This window comes from Esox lucius, chromosome 6 (assembly GCF_011004845.1).
Source record: "Esox lucius isolate fEsoLuc1 chromosome 6, fEsoLuc1.pri, whole genome shotgun sequence".
In the NCBI taxonomy this organism is placed as follows: Eukaryota; Metazoa; Chordata; class Actinopteri; order Esociformes; family Esocidae; genus Esox; species Esox lucius.
Window position 1 is genome coordinate 5,886,753 of NC_047574.1, and position 23,679 is coordinate 5,910,431.

The 23,679-nt window shown below is 42.0% G+C and overlaps 1 protein-coding gene across 10 annotated transcripts in view; it reads right to left on the reverse strand.

Annotated features, from left to right (window-relative positions):
• dock1 (dedicator of cytokinesis 1) overlaps positions 1-23,679 on the reverse strand; it is a 263,696-nt gene that overhangs the window by 79,867 nt on the left and 160,150 nt on the right. For all 10 annotated transcript variants that reach the window (XM_034292884.1, XM_034292883.1, XM_034292881.1 and 7 more), the window contains 2 exons: positions 19,761-19,862; positions 10,536-10,630 (listed from right to left, as the gene is read on the reverse strand). In XM_034292884.1, coding sequence (XP_034148775.1) covers positions 10,536-10,630; positions 19,761-19,862 — 197 coding nt within the window. The remainder of the gene's footprint in view (positions 1-10,535; positions 10,631-19,760; positions 19,863-23,679) is intronic.

Here is a 23,679-nt window from a genome sequence, read left to right on the forward strand (position 1 = left end):
GAGATTTGACTCAGCCATTCCATAAATCTTCCATTTCTTTTTTTTTTGAGAGATTCTGTTGTAGCTTTGCTTGTGTGTTGTGGATCACTGTCCTGTTGCAAGCTTCATCATTTTCACAGGTGGCCTCATATTCTCTTAAATAATTTACTGATACAATATGGAATTCATGGTTGACTCAATGACGTAAAGTTCGCCAGGCCCTGAGGGAGCAATGCAGCCCCAAACCATGATGCCACCGGCTCCATGCTGCGTGGCTGGTATGGGGTTCTTCTGTTCCAATGGTGTGTTTTGTTTTCAACGAACATGGCGTCTGGCACTGTGGCCAAACAATGTCACCTTTGACTCATCAGTCCGAAGCACTTTTTTCCCAGCTGTTTTGTCTTTACCCAGGTGCTGTCCGGCAAACATCTGTCGCATGTTGATATAATTTTTTAGGAGTAGTGGCTTCCTCCTTGCAGACTTCCTATGCTGGCTAGATTTGTTCAGTGTCTTGCTGACAGTTGACTCATGCACTTTGAAACTGATTGTGGCAAGAGAGGCCTGTAGATACCTTGATGTTACACTGGGGTTCTTTGAGACTTAAGAGCATCTTTCGGTCAGCTCTTGGGATGCATTTGTTGGGATGATCTGTTATGTAGATTGCCAATGGTCTGGAATTATTACTCCATTTGTAGATGATTCGTCTGACACTATGTCTGTCTCTCTCACACACTCTCAAATGTCTGTCTCTCTCACACTCACCATCTCTCTCTCATATTTTACTCGGATATGATCCCACCACAAGGCCAGGAAAAAATTATTAAAATGCTCTCAGAACTAAATCAGTGAACTACAAGTAGAGCGAGAGAGAAAGGGAGAGGAACAGACCGGGAGAGCAACAGACCGGGAGAGCCACAGACCGGGAGAGCCACAGACCGGGAGAGCCACAGACCGGGAGAGCCACAGACCGGGAGAGCCACAGACCGGGAGAGCCACAGACCGGGAGAGGAACAGACCGGGAGAGGAACAGACCGGGAGAGGAACAGACCGGGAGAGGAACAGACCGGGAGTAGGAGAATGCAAGAGGGAATGAGCGAATGAGGAGGAACAGGAGGAAAAGGAGAAGAGGGAAATAAAGATGCAGGAGAGAGTTGGAGGGAGAATAACAAGCCATATTTAATAGACTGATACGGGCTTTAAGATAGTCATTTAAACAAACATCAGTCACATTATGGAGGGAAAGACATACTTTACTGTTCCATTGGTTGTTTAATACACCATCAACCAAATTCAATAAAACACCTCAAACAATGTTCTTCCAGCAACAGCCCCTCCATCACAATAACTGTCTACTTATGCAATAAATTATGCCTACTTGCGTTGGTCTGGGAATGACTAATAAGAAGAAAAAGAATACAAGAGTGTGTGCACATGCACACACACGCACACACACACACACACACACACAGAAGACATTTCCATCTAGTTTCAATGCTCTCTCAAGCTTGCGTTATTAAACAATGACAAATGCCAAAGGGGTTTGGATGCTCTGGTACGTTTAGATCTTTGACTGCCAGGCCATGGTTGGCTTGTTTCTATTACCAAGCAGAAATAACAAAGATTCAAACAACAGAGAAAGATGTGCTGACAAGTCCTCCACAGACTTACAACTTCATTAGAAGAGGAAAACCGTAAAAATGTTGAATCATTAGAAACGCGACATGATTGGTGCATTTTAATAGGGCTCTCAAATGTAAATGCAGAGAATGTTGGGTTTGAGAACTTCAGGGGTTATTACACGCACATTCTCAGGGAAAGCCAAAAAAGTATTATCATAAAGGTCATTCTATAGTCCTTTAACCATTCATGAAGTTGTTAACGATCCAAAGAAATCAGTTTGCTAAGTGTCTGCAAAAATAATTCAGTATGGCAAAAAACACTTTTTTAATGAGATACAGAAAATACATACATTTCCTAAAAAAAAGGCCAGTGAAATTCATGGATTTTATTACGATCCTTAATCTCTATCGAACTGTCAGAGTAATCCACCCAATCATAGTGGACCAAGCCTGTTCCCGGGCCATATTCTTCAAACCTCCAGGCTAGTCACTTTTCATTCATTTATATTGTCACTTTCACATGAGGTCCGACTGAATTCTGACATCCACATTTAACCACACCCCTTCAAACTGGAGGGATGCTGGGAGCAGCAACATTGGGCACCAGGAACAATTAGAGTTAATGACATTGCTCAAGGAGAGAAACAAAAGAGGTGTTTAAGTCTGTCTACCCATGGATGTGACCCCAGAACCTTTTGGTCACCAGCTCAAACCTTTCTCTCAATTGCAAAGCCAACTGCCACCCTAGTCACAAGATGAGCGCATGCGCACACACGCGCGCACACAATCTAGCATGTATGCTAATGAAATGGAGCTATCTCTCCATCATACTTTTTGCTAATTGGGTTCACAGAGCGTTCCCAGATAATCATCTGAATGTGCTAGCGAGGATACCCGTCTACCATATCACTCTAAGCTTCACAGATAAGACCAGGTCACCAGCCTTCACTATCACACCAATTTATTAAGGTCCTGTTTATTAAGGGTATATTCCAGGCATTTGATCTAATGTGTTCATTTATTAGTTTATATTCTTCTCGCCAGTGTGACATTCTGTTGACCCAGATCTCTCTGTCAGACAGGGCTCCGCTAGAACCAGGTCATTAATAAACATATTTGACTTTTAATTTGAAAGATTTGGGGAAAGCCCACTGAGAGTTTGATAAAAGCTGAACTGATTACTAATGAACCAACGCAGCAATAAACATCCAAAATAATTCACTACAGAAGCATTCCACGGTGCTGTAATACCCCAACTGGACATGGTGCATGTTGAGAATAAACTCTGGAAATAAACCATACAGCATAGGGCTAAGTAATGCCCCTTGCCAACACACTCCATTGGCTATAGAACAAAGACTACAATGCATAAAGGCTGTGAATATACATTGCAACCCAAACTGCCTGATGTTTATGTTAACGAGCTAAATTGAAACAGATAATTGCCCTGACAACAGCCCCCACTTAACACCTGTTTGTCAGTTACTCTCTGTTGGTCTCTTTACCCACGATGCACAGCACACTCGTTATATGGCCTTATAAAGAAAATGGAAGTTACTTACAGGCAAACTGTGACACCGGGAAGCAGCTGTTGAGGCTTTACTCCTTGGCTTGCATAAAGGGACAAGTACATTGTGTGTGTGCGTGATAGAAAGTGTGTGTTTGTGTGGGAGAAAGAGAGCAAGCAAGGACCAAATGTGTCCACGCGGGTGTTCCAGTGGAAGAACATTTTAATTCAGAGGAATTAGTTAGGAAATTCAAGGAAACATTTAGGTTGGAATATTCCCATACTGCATTATGTCAAACAACACTAGAACAAAACTAGAACAACTCTAGAACAACACTAGAACAACACTAGAACACAGTGATGTAGGGAAATGATGAGATGATCTGCGCACAGGTGGACGAGGCACTGAGAAGCTGAGGGGTCAAATGTCAATTCTTAAAAGAACTAGGTAAAAAGTATTGATATTATGAATATTTCAGTTGTATCAACCTTTTAAGAAATTACTTAAAAGAAATCCCATGTAGAGCATTTAGTTAATTCAATTGTGAAATGACCCCAACCCTGACGTTATATAAATACGCTCCCAGTAATATAGCAGAGGCACAGCAGAGACTCTGGGTCAGGGAAGTCCTTTTGGGATGGGATCAGCCACACTACGCAAAGAACAAATGGTGACCAATCAAGTGTCCAATCACTCTGGACACACACACAAACACACACACACTCCAGCAGCATCACTGGTGGTGCAGCTGACATTTGCGTGTCAGCTGTTCCACACTCTGTTCCATGCTCAGTACAACCCTGGGGTATGTTAACCACACTGCTAATTCAAATCAGTAGAAGAGACAGGTACAGGTGGGAACACACTGATAGACAGACACACACACACACACACACACACACATAAAAAAACATGCACATACAGACACATGAACAAACACGCGCACACACACACACACAAACAGACAAAACCCACAAACAAACCCCCCCCCACACACACACACACCTGGAATCCCAGCATGATTTAGTCTACATAACAGATGGGTGAGATTAGACTGCAGAGGGTTTGATTCCCACGGGGGACCAGCAGCACAGCAAAATTCAAGTCAACGGGAGCATTCCAGCGTGGCGAGCCCCTTCTGGACGGCTAAGTTACCCAACTGGAAACTCTCTTGAATGATACCTGGGGTTGGGAAGGAGTTGACAGTGACACTCCTGAAAAGGTCACGTGACTCTTCGTCTCTTAACCCAGACAGTTTCAGCTGCTGTGCCAAGAGCTGCCTAACTAGCATGCCTTGAGCCGGAAAGACAAAGATGGCTTCTTAACAGGGAGCGAATGCCCCGCCACCTCCACAAAGGGACATCAAACACACCTGAGCCCTCTTTTATTTCCCAGCAGCACCTAAAGTGAGAGTGCGTGTGTGTGGGTATGCGTGAACATGTGAGTGAGCGTGCGTAGGTCAAAGCAGGTGATTGTGTCATTCACAGTCACTCCCAGTGAGACAATACAGATGTAGCTGTATCAATCAACATAACTCACACTCTTAATGAATGTGCGTGTGTGTGTGTGTGTGTGTGTCAACCTCTGTGCATGCTAGTGTTCGGGGAGGATTAATGGTCAGGGTCAGGGAGTTAAAGAGATGTTTCTTCAGCTGTCTATACACAACAGCCAAGCTCCCTGTCTTTCAGAACATCCATTCATCTCTCCTCACACTCTTCTTACCTGTAATTAACAGCCCACAAAGCCCAGAGATCCATTACAGACCGGCATTGATATCCTCTTGGAGAAGAGGTCATTTCATAAAAAAACTCTAATATTGGACAGGATATCATGCCCAGTTTCGTTATGAAGAGAGTGGATTGTTACTCTGGAATTTTTGCAAGTACAATACCTAGCTAATCACATTTTAAACAAGTCATAATTTAATTTATTTCATGAGAAGAGGAGTTTCTCATTCAGAGCCAAGACATGTCTGTGGAGGATCATTTCTGGATTAGTTCATTTGATGAAGATGTGAAAGCTTTGATTTTGACTTCTTTGTAGAAGTAATCTGCAGTTGCTTAATCCATATTTGAATTTATTATAATATATTTAATTGATGATCGGTAGGACACACGAATAAGACACTAGATCAACAAAATAAACATAAGCTTGTTGTAAATCAATGTTTTTCATCTACAATAAGTCAAAATAAACAAACAATGTATTTTCTCTCATAACCACCTAATCTACAACCTAATCAAACACCTAATTTAAATCCCTAATATAATAGCACATGTAAAATCCTAATAATCTTATATAAATCCATATTCTAACACCTCATTTGAACTCATTTTCTAACACCTCATTTGAACCCATATTCTAACACCTCATTTAAACCCATATTCTAACATCTCTTTTAAACCCATATTCTAACATCTCTTTTAAACCCATATTCTAACACCTCTTTTAAACCCATATTCTAACACCTCTTTTAATCCCATATTCTAACACCTCTTTTAAACCCATATTCTAACACCTCATTTAAAAACATTCTAACACGTAATTTAAACCCATATTCTAATACCTAATTTAAACCCATATTCTAACACCTCATTTAAAAACGTAATCTAACAACTAATACAAAGCTTAATCCTTGGTATCTAATCTAACACCAAATATGACAGCTTATGTCTAACACGTAATCATCTAAAAAGTCATCTGATTTTCCAACACCTAATCTAACTCTGTCCATAATAACTAATCTAACTAAAACATTTGGTCAGTTTAAACTGCTCAAGCAAAATAAATTGTTTCTGGAATCTGAATCACATGATCATCCCTCTGAAATCTCTTTCCAGCTGAAATGTCGCACCTTGAATAAATTCATTGGTTCAGATGACAAAATAATAGTGATCAGCTGGCTGTATCCTGTTGAAACAGAGAGCAGTACATGTCCTGCACACACAGGAATGGCTTGGTGGTATGACAGGGTGAGGTCGGGCTAAGACAAGTGACATCTCTTTTAAGGGAATAGTGTTCTGTTTGGGACATAATGGCTCAGACGTTTACCAGGACTCCCAAAACAAATGTTCCCAGACCTGTCCTGTTCACAGTAACATTACACAGACCCTAACTTTGCCTGGAAGGCAGAAAAACAGTTTGGAAAACAAATGCCCAACAAATGGTTTTAAAAAGAGAAAAATAAACCCTCCCACCCACACAGGGAGTGGATATGTAAAACAGGCTTTTAAATGAGCCTCTGGGCAGACTTTGTTAATGTGTCCATTTCATGTTAATGATGCTGTTTTTACTTCCTGCTCATCACACGTGCAGATCCCTCCTTATGATGGAGGCAGTGTCTTTGATACAACCAAACTCCTCAAGCTTTCCGGTCAGAGATTTAACTACAAAGTTAAAAACATTAGGGTATTCTTTGGAAATGTGTGTTTTTCCAGAAGCACAAGTTTGTGGATTAGAGACTAGCCATTTGAAAAGAGCCCAGAGATTGAAGGGCTTCCTTCTGGCCGTTCAGTCTTTTCCCCCCCGAGCCAGGTCAAAAATCACATCCTGGTCACGCAGTGATGCGATGCTGCTGAGATCAGAGGAGGACAAGTCCCACCAAACAGTTGAAAAATGGCAGCCTTTCCACTTCGGAGTACACTTCTTTTGACCACAGTATCATAGTCACAAATAATACACGTAATATTAAATAGGACATCATATCAGAAGCAGACAAGGTTTACTAATATGAGGTACAGCCGACATAACTGTCCAGTTAAAAAATCTCATCTCTTCGCACTTTATCTATCTGTCTTCAATTTAATTACATTTAATGGGCTTTTTTGGCATGACAATCATATACATTTCCAAAGCAAATGGGAAAAAAATATAATAAATAACAACAGCCACGGCCTCAATCTCAGTTGTGGAGCATGCCTCTGTATATAGGGACATGTGAGGGTGGAGGTTGGGGAATATGGTAATATGTCTCTGTATATGTGAGGGTGGAGGTTGGGGCGTATGGTAATATGTCTCTGTATATAGGGACATGTGAGGGTGGAGGTTGGGGAATATGGTAATATGTCTCTGTATATGTGAGGGTGTAGGTTGGGGCGTATGGTAATATGTCTCTGTATATAGGGACATGTGAGGGTGGAGGTTGGGGAATATGGTAATATGTCTCTGTATATAGGGACATGTGAGGGTGGAGGTTGGGGAATATGGTAATATGTCTCTGTATATAGGGACATGTGAGGGTGGAGGTTGGGGAATATGGTAATATGTCTCTGTATATAGGGACATGTGAGGGTGGAGGTTGGGGCGTATGGTAATACGTCTCTGTATATAGGGACATGTGAGGGTGGAGGTTGGGGTGTATGGCAAATATGTCTTTGTATATAGGGACATGTGAGGGTGGAGGTTGGGGAATATGTTAATATGTCTCTGTATATGTGAGGATGGAGGTTGGGGCGTATGGTAATATGTCTCTGTATATAGAGACATGTGAGGGTGGAGGTTGGGGAATATGGTAATGTCTTTGTATATAGGGACATGTGAGGTGGAGGTTGGGGAATATGGTAATATGTCTTTGTATATAGGGACATGTGAGGGTGGAGGTTAGGTTGCATCATTCTGTCTCTCCTTCAGTCTCTCTTTTTCCCCTCAGTCTCCCTTTTTCCCCTCAGTCTCCCTTTTTCCCCTCAGACTCTATTGTCGTGAGAATAAATGATAGTGTCACCTTGGCTACACGAGGGGACAGCAAACAACCTATCAAACATACACTTGTGGAAAAACAGCAAAACACACCGACAAAACGCAACCCCCCCACCCCCCGTAGGACGACAGATAGGAAGAGAAACCAAATGGACAAGTCGTGTTAATTTGTCAGCCAACCTGCAGGTGCATTATTCAGATGCAGCTAGAGTGAAGCCAGTGAGATGAGTCAGGCAGAGGGTTTGACATACTGGATATACAGATAGGAAAATAACCATTTAACAACTGACAAACAGCTGACCACCTGCATGAACAATACAATACATATCACATAGAGCAAAGGGAACCAACATACTATCAAACAAATAAATAGTACTCCTTGTATGCAGAGTTAAAAAAAAAAAGCTTGTTGTACCAAACTGCTATGGAGTTCTTCCACCCTGGGACTGAACTGAACCAAACCCGAGCTGGTTACATTTTAATCTGTTCAGATCTGAATGAGCTTGCTTTGGGTCTCTCATTGAAATATGAACAGACTGAACATTGTTGGTGTGAGTGTTGTGGCAGATGATGAATGTAGGTGCAGCGGTAACGGAAACCTGTCTGACAAACTGTTCTCAAGACATAAGATGTCCACATGCTGCCGCCACGATTTGATTTGAGCTGGACGTCTGGAGCTGGGGGTAGCGTTAGCGTGTCTTGATTCCATTTCCCAACATTAACAATGTGTCTATAAAGGCCACAGTCAAAGCCCTGGTTATTGGGGCTCAGAGTCTAGCATAACAGATGGGATTGAAACACCATATGTAAAACAGTGGGCATCCGTCACACACACACGCCCCCTCCGGCACTGTTTGGCTTTTAGCAACACTAGGCAGGCAGGCCCAACGCAGGGCCAAAAGAGGAGACTGGAATGCCAACGCAATTTCCATCTCAGATGGCGATATTCATTCCGCTGATGAGGTTGGAATAGAGTCAGGCATGGAGGAGGGACAAGGCCAGCTCTTCTGTCAAATGAGCATGTGTCCTAGCTTTTACGCTGCATTTGTCTGTGCAAATCCAGACTTTGGGAATAACAGTACACCAAACCCAGGTGCGGAGAGTTTTACGGCCCCGGTCTTAGTTTGGGTACAGCTGGATATAGAAACGCACACAGTAACTTCCTTTTCCATTTCATCCACCAATTCCAGAGCAGGAGCATATCCGGAGCTATAAATGCATCTACTGATCTGGAAATATTGTCAGCCTGCTCAGAATGAGACGCTAAGGGTCGCGTGAACACCGGAGAGAGAAAGGTGTGTTGTTCCCATTGGTCTCTCTTCCTCCATTGATGGGAATACTGGGGCTGTATCCATTTCATTGTTGGAGTGCCGGCTGCTGCACAAGCTAGAGTCGATGTCTCAATTATCCCTCGTCATCCAACAGAACCAAGTCCTTGCTGCATCTCACAATCAGGATTCAAATGTTCACTACAACACGTGCATAAGCACGAGTTGATATTTCCAAACTAATTCCATCGAACACAGCTCGGATGTACACGATTTTGCCAAATAGAAATGGTATAGTCTTTCAAGGTCACGATGTGGACGGCACCCAGAGGCCGTCATACGGACACGTGTTCAGGCGGCCTAGTAAGATGATCCAGTCATATGGACTTAAACACACAGAGAGTAGTTGACTGAACATACATGTGAGCCAACCGACACAAACTGGGAGTGATTAGGGTTAATGGCGTTGCTCAGGGACAGACAGACAGTTTTTGTTTCCACCTTAGATTAGAACCAGCCACCTTTCGTTCAATGGCCCAACACTCTTGGCCGGCAGGCTACACTGCCACCAGTTCAACCAGAACAATGTGACCCAACACTCTTTGCCAGCAGGCTACACTGCTACCAGTTCAACCAGAACAATGTGACCCAACACTCTTTGCCAGCAGGCTACACTGCCACCAGTTCAACCAGAACAATGTGACCCAACACTCTTGGCCAGCAGGCTACACTGCCACCAGTTCAACCAGAACAATGTGACCCAACACTCTTGGCCAGCAGGCTACACTGCCACCAGTTCAACCAGAACAATGTGACCCAACACTCTAGGCCAGCAGGCTACACTGCCACCAGTTCAACCAGAACAATGTGACCCAACACTCTTGGCCAGCAGGCTACACTGCCACCAGTTCAACCAGAACAATGAGGTGAGAGGGGTATAAAGAAGGAAGCATATGAATAAAACAAAAGACAAAGTTACAAACAGCAACAAAGCAGGAATAAGGAGAGTAACTAAGGCGTTTAGCAAACTCGTGAAACCCTAAACAAACCAAGATATCAATAATTCATGTTATCGTTTGGCTTTTCACTCACTGCTCATCGAAGTGCAGTGCGCCTCAGAGGCCTTGTGAAGGTATTTGCATGGGAGAGAAAATTAGAAAATGTCCTTCCTTCACTTCTGATTCCGACTGCCGTTCCTAGGCAACAACGGCTGAGGGAGATCAAAGCAACGGAATGTGTGTGAGTGCGTGTGGGCCCGTGTGTGGGGGGGTGTGGACCGTGTGTGGGTGTGTGCGTGTGTGGGCCCGTGTGTGGGGGGGTGTGGACCGTGTGTGGGTGTGTGCGTGTGTGGGCCCGTGTGTGGGGGTGTGTGGACCGTGTGTGGGGGTGTGCGTGTGTGCGAGGGCGTCTGGGCCTGTGTGTACCCGTGTGTGCGTCCAGCCACTCTGTCCCTATACAGTACTCACTTGTTCTGCATCATGTTCATGATGACCCAGTCACCAGGGTAGACGTTCTTCCCGATGAGATCCTTGAACATGATAAATGTTTCCATGAGGAAATCCTGCGAGAACAGATTGAGCAAGAGAGAGGAAGAGAGAGAGAGAGAGAGAGAGACAGAAAGAGCCAGAGAGAGAGAGAGAGAGAGAGAGTGAGTCCGAGAGAGAGTGAGAGAAATAGGAAGCATTAGAGATGAAGCCTGTTATTCTGCGACCGGGGTGAGATAAGCTGAGAAATGTGGAATGAAGGGCGAGGATATGAGGGGCTTACAGATCCACATGACAGGGAAAAGGGCTTTTAGATTGGTTATGTCAGGTTCAAGGTCAAAAAGTAATTCACTTCGCCTCTTTGTTGAGGCCCAATGTCAGCCGGATAATGCAATGGGGAGTGCCGAATTCAGTGTGGTTTGAGAGTGAAAAGAGTCCGCCGCGTTCACCACGGAAGGAGGGTCCAAAGACGCGGTCAAACAAGGCGCCCATGCCCGAAATAATTCATCTGTTCAGTGGTGATACACATTCCTTACACCTGGTCTTTCAGGCAGGTGAAATTAAAACCACAATGTGATTATCTAAATCCCATACACCCGGGCCCTTGTTCATCAACGTTGCATAAGAAAGTTTCCTAAAACGAATGGAATTAAGAATATGCGAACGCATAGAGAAAGCAGGATTCGTCGAACAATCCCGTCGTCGTTCCACATTCTCCGGGAAGAAATCACTGACTAAAAACACGCGTTCTCAGACTCCGTGCAGTAGGCTAACGACATGGCTATTTGCATGTCAGTACATTCCCAAATTAACCATATATAAACCTCTGGGAAACGCAAGGCCTAAGTATGAAATACAATGACAACCCAAAATGTAAGAAATATGAAGCAAGTATATGGTAGGAGCTATAGTGTAACATGTTGAATGCATGCCATAATTGCCAAAATATGGACAACTGCAGTACATGCAGAATGATGGTTTTCTGCGTACCAACCCTACCATGGCACAATACATCTGGCTGAAAGGCATTAAGAAGGAAACAAATTAAGAAGTACATTTCAACCAGGCCCATCTGGTAATTGAAATGCATTCCAGGTGACTACCTCATGAAGCTGGTTGAATGAATGCCAATTGTGCAAAGCTTTTTTCACGGCAAAGGGTGGCTACTTTGAATAATCAACAATAGGCAATGTATTTCCATTTGTTCCACACTATTGTGGTTACAACATGATTCCACAATTTTAATAGTTTATATACCTTTAGTGAAACTGAAGAAATACCCTTGAACGTGTAGGTGATTTTTGACTGGTCGTATATACAGGTACTGGTCATAAAATTTGAATATCATCAAAAAGTAGATTAATTTCAGTAATTCCATTCAAAAAGTGAAACTTGTATAATGTATACATTCATTTCACACAGACTGATATATTTCAAGTGTTTATTTCTTTTAATTTTGATGATTATAACTGACAACTAATGAAAACCCCAAATTCAGTATCTCAGAAAATTTGAATATTGTGAAAAGGTTCAATATTGAAGACACCTGGTGCCACACTCTAATCAGCTAATTAATCCAAAATACAGGCAAAGGCCTTTAAATGGTCTCTCAGTCTATTTCTTTAGGCAACACAATCATGGGGAAGACTGCTGACTTGACAGCTGTCCAAAAGACGACCATTGACACCTTGCACAAGGAGGGCAAGACACAAAAGGTCATAGCTAAAGAGGCTGGCTGTTCACAGAGCTCTGTGTCCAAGCACATTAATAGAGAGGCGAAGGGAAGGAAAAGATGTGGTAGAAAAAAGTGTATAAGCAATAGGGATAACCGCACCCTGGAGAGGATTGTGAAACAAAACCCACTCAAAAATGTGGGGGCAATTCACAAAGAGTGGACTGCAGCTGGAGTCAGTGCTTCAAGAACCACTACGCACAGACTTGTGTCAAGCCACTCTTGAACAAGACACAGCGTCATAAGTGTCTCGCCTGGGCTAAAGACAAAAAGGACTGGACTTCTGCTGAGTTATGTTCTTTGATGAAAGTACATTTTGCATTTCCTTTGTAAATCAAGGTCCCAGAGTCTGGAGGAAGAGAGGAGAGGCACAGAATCCACGTTGCCATGTCATCTGCTGGTGTTGGTCCACTGTGTTTTTTGAGGTCCAAGGTCTACGCAGCCATCTACCAGGAAGTTTTAGAGCCCTTCATGCTTCCTGCTACTCACCACCTTTATGCAGATGCAGATTTCATTTTCCAACAGGACTTGGCACCTACACACAATGCCAAAGCTACCAGTACCTGGTTCAAGGACCATGGTATCCCTGTACATAATTGACCAGCAAACTCTGACCTTAACGCTATAGAAAATCTATGGGGTATTGTGAAGAGGAAGCTGCGATACGCCAAACCCAACAATGCAGAAGAGCTGAAGGCCACTATCAGAGCAACCTGGGCTCTCATTACACCTGAGCAGTGCCACAGACTGATCGACTCCATGCCACGCCGCATTGATGCAGTAATTCAGGCAAAAGGAGCCCCAACTAAATATTGAGTGCTGTACATGCTCATACTTTTCATGTTCAAAATTTCTAAAAATATTTTTTTTGTATTGATCTTAAGTAATATTCTAATTTTCAAAGAGATACTGAATTTGGGATTTTCATTAGTTGTCAGTTATAATAATCACAAAAAAAAGAAATAAACATTTGTCTGTGTGGAATGAATGTATACATTATACAAGTTTCACTTTTTGAATGGAATTACTGAAATAAATCTACTTTTTGATGATATTCAAATTTTATGACCAGCACCTGTATATACGACCAGTCAAAAATCACCTACTCATTCAAGGGTATTTCTTCAGTTTCACTTTTTGAATGGAATTACTGAAATAAATAAACTTTTTGATATTCTAATTTTATGACCAGCACCTGTATATATATGTATAGATACTGGTCATATTTATACATAGAATGCAAATCAATTACTTAAAAATCATACAATGTGATTTTCTCGATTTTTGTTTTAGATTCCGTCACTCACAGTTGAAGCGTGCCTATGATAAAAATGACTGACTTCTACATGCTTTGTAAGTGGGAAAACCTGCAAAACCGGCAGTGTATCAAATACTTGTTCTCCCCACTGCATTTGATTACATATTTTGATATGAAAACACTAAAGAAATTACACTTTGCTGTAAGTGTCATGTAAAGTAGTGAGTGTACAGCTTGTAAAACAGTGTAAATTTACTGTCCCCTCAAAATAACAACACGCAGACATTAATGTCTAAACCGCTGGCAACAAAAGTGAGTACACCCCTAAGTGAAAATGTACAAATTGGGCACAAAGTGTCAATATTTTTTGTGGCCATTATTATTTTCCAGCACTGCCTTAATCCTCTTGGGCATGGAGTTCACTAGAGCTTCACAGGTTGCCACGGGAGTCCTCTTCCACTCCTCCATGACAACATCACAGACCTGGTGGATGTTAGAGACCTTGCGCTCTTCCACCTTATTTGAGGATGCCTCACAGATGCTCAATAGGGTTTAGGTCTGGAGACATGCTCGGCCAGTCCCTCACCTTTACCCTCAGCTTCTTTAGCAAGGCAGTGGTCATCTTGGAGGTGGGTTTGGGGTCGTTATCAATTTTGACATTTTCACTTAGGGGTGTACTCAGTTTTGTTGCCTGCGGTTTAGACATTAATGGCTGTGTCTTGAGTTATTTTGAGGGGACAGCAATTTTCATTTGAATTGTTCACATTATAGGTCACATTAAAAGTGGAAAAAGTTGACATGATTTATCTTTGTCTCATTCTTTTACATCACAAAAACCTGGCATTTTCACAGGGGTGTGTAGACTTTTTATATCCACTGTGTGTGTGTGTGTATATATATATATATAGGCTGGAAACACACTGACAAAATAGCCCCTTGCCCTGTGTAAACTAACCCTTACACTTCACTTCGCGGACAGGTACTTTACTGAGAAGAAACTTACCTACTATGACTGAGTTATGTGGATGTCTCAACCGGCTGTATTAGCATGACACACTAACTGCTAGTGGCTCTGGATAAGGGCATCTACTAAAAAGTAAAATTTAAATGGACGCTTGTCTGACTCTGGGCAGACCTCAAAGCTGCTGGAGTTTCTCCGTCTGGGCGGCAGCCAGTCCAATAGCGTTTTGAACTGTAGTCCATGCCCACATCCCTCACTATAAATCCCCAAGAGAGGCCTGTCTCCATCACTGGGATTGCCTGCCATACCAGGGGAAGAAGCAGGGTCCTGCAGACAGCCAGCATATAAATAGTGCTCAACAAGATTGCAGCAGAAAATCCTTTCCATTTTACACCCGAGTTGGGGACACTCCGGATTAATCCAGTTGTTCAAATGCAGAAAATGGAGAGTAAACTGAACAACCTAAAATGATCGAACATCATTCGTGTATTAGTCTCAATCTTATCCCTCAAAGTTTCTGTTTTGGGAGACTTGGCAGATTACAAATCAGCTGTATACCCTCAGATGAATGCATCTTAAAAGGCCTAGCTATTTGATTCACAGAGCTCCGCGGCTCATTAGCACATCGTCTATCGGGTTGAAGCAAAAATATGTGTCGGCAAGCCAGGTGTTCACCTGAACTTCATTTGCCAAACCAAGCAGGAGCATACTGATTTCTTCTTCTCTCCGAGAGGAGCGAACCAACGCATTGCATTAACGTAATCTATCACCGGAACCTAACAGAACGTGGCTCATAGTCCCAGCGTTATTCAAACCTGGAAATCCCCAACATCGATCAGACGGAGCCCCCTCACTTCACACGTCGGCCTCGGGGACACCGCCTGATCATTTACGGGCAACCCCGGGGCATGTCTCAGGAGGCACCCCGCTCCCTACATAGCATGTTTACTAGGGCAACACCTAGGGCAGAGGGCGCCATTTGGTGGGGAAACACACTTATAACACCCAGGGTGCCGGATACATGGCAGCTCACAAGGATGTCTGGGATGTGGAATGTAATTGCGTAATCTGCATCCCAATGTTGGATCAGTCCAATTAAGCCGGATATCCTGGCATTCTCAGTGCAGTCGCAGAGGAGCATCAGGCACAGTGAGCCAAGCGGGACTGTGATACATGGGACGAGATTATAAAAAAAATTAAGATATATATATATATATATATATATATATATATATATACACACACAGTGGGGCAAAAAAGTATTTAGTCAGCCACCAATTGTGCAAGTTCTCCCACTTAAAAAGATGAGAGAGGCCTGTAATTTTCATCATAGGTACACTTCAAATATGAGAGACAATATTAGAAAAAAAATCCAGAAAATCACATTGTAGGATTTTTTATGAATTTATTGGTAAATTATGGTGGAAAATAAGTTTTTGGTGAATTACAAATCTCATTACTTTGTTATATACCTGTTGTTGTCAATGACAGAGGTCAAACATTTTCTTTAAGTCTTGACAAGGTTTTCACACACTGTTGCTGGTATTGTGGCCCATTCCTCCATGCAGATCTCCTCTAGAGCAGTGATGTTTTGGGGCTGTCGCTGGGCAACACAGACTTTCAACTCCCTCCAACGATTTTCTATGGGGTTGAGATCTGGTGACTGGCTAGGCCACTCCAGGACTTTGAAATGCTTCTTACGAAGCCACTCCTTCGTTGCCCGGGTGGTGTGTTTGGGATCATTGTCATGCTGAAAGACCCAGCCACGTTTCATCTTCAATGCCCTTGCTGATGGAAGGAGGTTTTCACTCAAAATCTCACGATACATGGCCCAATTCATTATTTCCTTTACACGGATCAGTCGTCCTGGTCCCTTTGCAGAAAAACAGCCCCAAAGCATGATGTTTCCACCCCCATGCTTCACAGTAGGTATGGTGTTCTTTGGACGCAACTCAGCATTCTTTCTCCTCCAAACACGACGGGTTTAGTTTTTACCAAAAAGTTATATTTTGGTTTCATCTGACCATATGACATTCTCCCAATCATCTTATGGACCATCCAAATGCTCTCTAGCAAACCTCCTGGACATGTATTGGCTTAAGGAGGGGGACACGTCTGGCACTGCAGGATTTGAGTCCCTGGCGGCGTAGTGTGTTACTGATGGTAGCCTTTTGTTACTTTGGTCCCAGCTCTCTGCAGGTCATTCACTAGGTCCCCCTGTGGTTCTGGGATTTTTGCTCACCGTGATCATTTTGACCCCACGGGGTGAGATCTTGTCCATAGTGGAGTTTGGAGTGTGACTGTTTAAGGTTGTGGACAGGTGTCTTTTATACTGATAAGTTCAAACAGGTGCCATTAATACAGGTAACGAGTGGAGGACAGAGGAGCCTCTTAAAGAAGAAGTTACAGGTCTGTGAGAGCCAGAAATCTTACTTGTTTGTAGGTGTCCAAATACTTATTTTACCGAGGAATTTACCAATAAATTCATTAAAAATCCTACAATGTGATTTTCTGGATTTTCTTTTCTCATTTTGTCTCTAATAGTTCAAGTGTACCTATGATGACAATCACAGGCCTCTCTGATCTTTTTAAGTGGGAGAACTTGCACAATTGGTGGCTGACTAAATACTTTTTTGCCCCACTTTATATAAGAAAGCTTGTTTGGCTCTGAATTGGGGATTGTGTAGTGCCTGCATTGGATATATTATATTACAAGGATTCTAAGCCACTGGACAATCCCTTAAGGTGTTCCCCAGATTCTCTACACATAAGGCCCCAGAGAGGGTGACCAAGCGGAGAGGAGGCCAGAGTAGGGGTTAGAAAGTCCAGGTTCCTCTTGACCCAACTGCCAGGCACAAGAGAAAGGACAGGAGCATTTGAATTGAAATATGTTTCAAGGATTATGAACTACACACACCAATACCTTGCTAAAAAAGGAATGTGCCCGTGCGAGTGCAAAAAGCATGGCCAAAAGCATTGTAAAAAAATATATAGGATTATTAACTAACTTACATGCTTTTGCACTTTTATTATTATATTAATGTTCTTTGTATAAGGACTCGGGCTGTCAAAGACAACACGATTCAATTAAAATGCTTAAAGGGGCACTGTGTACGATCATGCCCGGATTTTAAACAATATTATGATTTCGTCCTCTCCTTCCCTTACCGAATGAGACCGGGATAGCATTAGCTAGTCTACATGGAACATTAGTGTGTTTAGGATGGAGGGGATAGTACTGAGAGTGACTGAAGTGTGTATGAGGAGGCTGCAAATAAATGCAAACTGAATGACGGACTGGCGAGAAAATCGAAATATCTCAGGCGATTGTGTCGAATTTTCTTTAAACTTAAAAACATTACATGCAGATGTCTTCTGGTAATGTGTGCTAGCAGTACAGAAAAAAAAATCTCACAAATGGCATCTTTAACCAAAGAGTAGTTGCTGTAAACACGTTCTTTTTTGAGCCTAAGAAACACACAAGGGGCTCAGTTTGTTTCAAGAGATTAGTTCTGACTGGTATGTCATATCAAATGATTTGTTTACATGGTGGTCTGACTGCATTTAGCTAGTGCTGTTGACAAAGATTCATTGGGAGAAGGTTGTGATGGATCCCTTTTTAAATAGAGGACTACTTGCATACCACAAGGGGTTCCAAAGTGCAGGATACCGTTAATCCACTTATAGAGATAAGTGTCAAAGTAGGCTATGTCTCAAAAAGAACCTTTCAGTTAAGGTTGTAAACATCAATCAGCCTCCTGCAAGAGTGGTGTGCTAGCTAAGGGTATGCTAGCTAACATAGCTAGCTAATGCTATTATACACTAATGTTTGCATATAAAACTTGAAGTTAGTTGGTTAGCATAGCTGACTTGCATAGTTATGTTCTTGCTAGTCATAACAATTTGTTTGTTTTACTATAGTACAGTATAAGTGTTCCTTTGGCTTGGAATGGTGGTTCTTTGTTTACCTGGCTAGCTCAATACATGCCTAAAGAAAGGACTACATTTTATATTCATGACATTGTGGGAGGTGTGTCTGCCCTTTCTACATCAGCAGCTGTCATAAAGTGCTTATACGGACACCCAGCCTAAAACCCCAAAGAGCAAGCAACAACAGGACATTCTTTCACAGTGGTTAGGAACAACTCCCTAGTCAGCCATTTATTGTGTCATTCCTGTGCACATTTGTAAACTAATGACCCACCTAGAAATCTAGTTGTGTGAGGGGGCAGTTATAGGACACCTAAAAGACAGCCTAGCAAGCCTGTTAGAGTACATTCTGAAAATCAAGATTATGTGACTAACCATAACTAATTATTTTAATAGCGAAACAGAACTAAGAACTGTCTATTATCAGTGAAGAACACTTGCAAGCAAATGTCAATGTTAAAACAGAAGAGACTGGAATTTAAGTATAGGACTCATTGCTTGAGTTTGGCACAAAACAGCAGAAAAAAAGGCCATGCAAGGCAGAACCAATCCGACGCGTTTGGGGCGGACCAACTTAGTGACACGGTGACCAATCACTATCTAGGGCTGTAGGTTTCCACTGCAGTGGGAACAGGTTAGTATGCTCTCAGCTCCTTTGAAAACAGATGACTACACATTGTTTGAGTGGGCGGAGTTCTCGTTAGGCTGACAAGTGAGATTACCCATACTGCTCTTTCCAAATGTCTATTTGCATTCAGAAAAAGTACATAAAAGAATCACTACATCTTTTTAACATGATTTTATTTTGTTCCATCATTTTATTTTTATTTTTTACTGTCTGAAAAACAGGTGATATTGTGTTTATCGTAAGTTAAATGTTGTGTGGGATTTGATCTTGTATTAGCAACAACTGGTTTGACATTTTAATTATGACTATGAGAAGTGTATCTTTGGCCCATTGTGTTTCATGTCCATCCCAGAACGATGGGTTAGGAACATCTCCATATTCATAACCATAGCTTAGGTATTTCTGTCTGGGATGCGTTGTCCATTAGAACAGCTCATAAGACCTTTTGCCTTATAGATTACATATATATGGACAGTACGATTGACCCGTTCTGTTTTGCCTGGTTATGGATTCCATTGGAGTCAGGAAATTTAAAGAGAGCACAGAGTTCAGCTGGTATCCATTCTGTAGATATCATATTCCTATTTTCTACAACAAATGGTATACAGAGAGGGGTAAACAGAGAGACGAAACAGAGAGAGAAAGTGGCAGAGAGAAAAAAAAGAAGAGAAAGAGGGACTTAGACAATCGCCACTCACCACCACGTCCGTCCTCATCTTTCCAAAGGTGCTAATGAGGTGAGCATAGTGATAGTCTTCCATTTGTCTCAGGGTAGCTGTCATGCTGGCCACAAAGCCTCCCTGTGTATGAAGGAGAAACAACACATTAACAACACCATCCAAAAAGGAGAGGAAACACCAAGCAGAGGGAGAGAGACAATGCTCCAATCAATCAAGGAACCCAATGTCCTCAGTGGTTGTGAGGTCCGGGGTCCACTTCACAACCAGCAATTCACCGAATGGGGACAAACGTTTATGCTGCACATGTACGCTCAGAGAAAAATTCAAAACCCCTAATAATACATGCAGAGCAGAATTCAAGACTACACCTACAATTTATCATAACACAGAAGAGAACCATTAGTTTTCACACCACCTAAAGGACACTGGTTCTCAAATGTTCTTGCAACAAAGCCTTCATCTACTTAGAGATTAAACTAGCGTAGAGCCTTCGAAGCCAGCAGGTTTTCGGGCTCTGTTCATAAAGAGATCCCATAGAGCCCCAGGAAAGCAACACAGACCCAAACAAATCAAGAGGGAGAAAAAAAGAACTGAACTAAGGAAAAACACTGACGAATCAAACAAAACATGGTGCAACATCCTGGTGAGGCTGTCTAGCCTCCACTTCTTAGTTATGGTTCTTTCACAGTGTTACATGATACATACAGTGCCTTGCAGAAGTATTCAAACCCCTGTCTAGCTCTCCCATTGTACTGGCTTACAAATGGTACATTGACATGTTGTTCTGTTTGATATTTCAAAACTCTGACGGGCAAATGTTTTATGTTGCTGGCATACGTATTCAACCGCTATTGGCCTCCACCTGTAAATCTTTGAAGTTGCGGTCACATTTTCTAGATAAACACATGCTGTACTGTTTTTAGGATTATTGGTCATGCTGTTAATCTGAAGGAAAATGAAGATCAGAATGTAATCTACAGATAACAGAGAAAGTTATATCAATACATAGATTGGGAAAGGGGTATAAAAATGGTGTTGAAGTGTTTGGATATCCCAGTGAGCACAGTTGGATCAATAACCTGGAAATGGAAGCTATATCAAGCTCATATGAAGCAAAACTCAGCACTCAAACATGAAGACGACCTGCGACAGAAGCCACAGAGGCCAACAATCACTTTGAAGGAGCGACAAGGCTCTGTGGCTGGGAGTGGAGTAATGCTCTGTTCAATCATAATAAGAGATGTGCATAAAACTGGCCTGCAATACAGTGGCATTACTCAAAAAGAACTATCTGCGTGACCCAGCTGTGATGTACGGCCAGAATGTTTTTGGGCCAGGAGAGACCAAGATACAGTAGAGCTTTTTTGGCTAAAATCCAAAGTGCTTGGTGTGGCACAAATTTAACCTGGCCCATAACTCAACACAAACCATCCCTTTGTGAAGTATGGTGGTGTCCCTTCTCATCAACTGGGACTGATCATCTTGCTAAGACTGAAGGAGGAATTGATTAAGCAAAATACTGGGAAATACTGCAAGAGAACCAGCTACAGTTCACTAAAAACTGAAGATTGTGAGAAAATCACCTCCCCACAGTGATCCAAAGCACAAGGCCAAAGGCCAAGAAGATGAATGTCCTACAGTGGCCCAGTTAAAGTCCTGTCTCAATCTTACTGAGAATCCGTGGCACTATTTGACCATTGTGGACTACAGCAGTCATCTGACCAAACTGAACAATCAGAAGCAAATCTGCCAAAAAGAATACGTCAAAATCACTCTGACACTGTCTGCAAAGCTGGAACAAACTTGCTAAGATTTATTTCTCATAAGCCATTTTTCCAGCGAAAGGTAGCTCTACCAATAAGAATGTGTAAGGATACATACGCAAGCAACATGTCTGTTTTTATTTTTCTTAAAAAAAACATACAACTAATGTCACCTCAAAATAGTTTAAAAAAAACAAAAAAAAACTGAATGAAATTTCAATGTACCACCTGCAATTAAGAAAATTGCAGTCAAATAAGAAAATTGTTCAGGGTTTGGAACACTTTTGCAAGGCACTGTATGATATTCTATTAAAATATTTTTTCTTTTCCTCCCTCTAGCTGCATCTTTCAACAACAATATCCCATAGATCTTTTGTTATCTCCTTGGGGGCCATGGCATCTCTGCAGTATGCATCCAAAGAAAATAAAGAAAATCCTACAGAAACATCTGATTTAATTTTTTAATCAGAATCACTTCATATGGAGTCAAGTGAAGGCAAATTACCTTTGCACACGATTTAGAATGTAATTGGTTAAATACAAACAGAGTTACAACCCCTGTTATGAAAGAGGAGCACACATGCAAACAAAGCGTTGATATTTTTTTTTCAACCAAATCAATTTGTTTTTTGTTGTTGTTGGTTGCTGAAGGAGAATCAGGGTTTCACATGATCGGTCTTGTTTTCAGCCTTAACACAAACAATGCATTTTCCATAAGGGTGTGTAGACTTTTGATATCCACCGTTCATTTATGACCTGCTACTTTGAGAATTTGGAATAGATATAAAAAAAAAAATCTCCTATGGTAGAAATAAACGGTGTAAAACGCCCACATTCACGATTTGCTGCTAGGTTTTATGGGGATTACGAATCATACCTTTTCAGTAAATAACCACTGTGGGCAAAACAACGGAATAGAGAAAGCTAACCACTGGCAATGCACATTTGACTGAGGCAGAGAGAGGGGCTGAATGAGTGAGCGGGGGAAAAGGGTAGAGACCTAATGAACCCTGCTCTCCTCTTCCTCCAGAAGCCTGTGCTCCCCCAGAGCTCTGTCCACTAGAATGTGTGAAGTGGCTCTGCGGGTAAGCCATGTTTCTCAGTCAGCACTGGAAGGTACAGGTGGCTACCGGTAAGGAAACGTTCCTGAGAAGGTAGCAGCACGACTATGCTGTTTTTTGCATGTTTACACTACAAAATAATTCAGCGACCAGAGCGGTTTAAGAAAATATATAGTTGTGTAAATGGGCCCCTGATAACTGTTTCTACAGGGGAAGTGGGAGACAAAGCCATATAAAGGGACACAAATTAAGAAAAATAAAGAGCTTTGAAGATGGAGAGAATGAGAGAGAAGTTTGTCCTTGTTTGGTTGAATTAGTCTGGGCTTGTTTGTTGAACTGGTGAATTGGAATTATAGGGAGTGAGAGTGAGTCAGATGTAGCTTGGATATGTGCTAGCTAGCACCGTGTTGCAGCAGTAGGTTAGCGAAATGGCTGCTAGAGGGGGGTCAAAACACTACGAGGACAGATAGCAGGACTGACAGAGGAGTCAGAGGAGACTGTTAAAGATGCTGTTATTTTACCGATAGGTGTTCAAGTGTCTGGAGGACAAGAACATAGATTATACCTCATCTCTGTCATTGGACGGTATGAAACATGCTGCTTCGAGATGAAGCAATAAATAATTAAATCCTGGATTAGGAGATATCAAACAGATAAAAAATGTATTGGATGTGCGGGAAAAGAGGTTTTACCGATGGTGTGTCTAAATTAGATCACACTGAAGTGGCAGAAACTGGCCAGAACGTCAGAAGATTAAAACTTAAAACTTTACTCTCTTTAAATAAAAAAACATAAAAAAATCCACAGTTTCAGATTTGCTTTGATCTAACAGAAAATGTATCAATCATTCAAACAATATTTCCTGTGGTGACAGGATTAGTATTGCACTGTGATAAACTAACTTAAATTCAGTAGAGACCAGAGTAAGCTGAAGCTTCCTATTAAGGTGTAACATCAGTAGAGACCAGAGTAACCTGAAGCTTTCCATTAAGGTGTAACATCAGTAGAGACCAGAGTAACCTGAAGCTTTCCATTCTTAGAGGGATTCAGCAATCGGTTACATCAGGGATAGCAAAAGTCTAATGGGGAATGGAAAAGTAAAATATGAACACA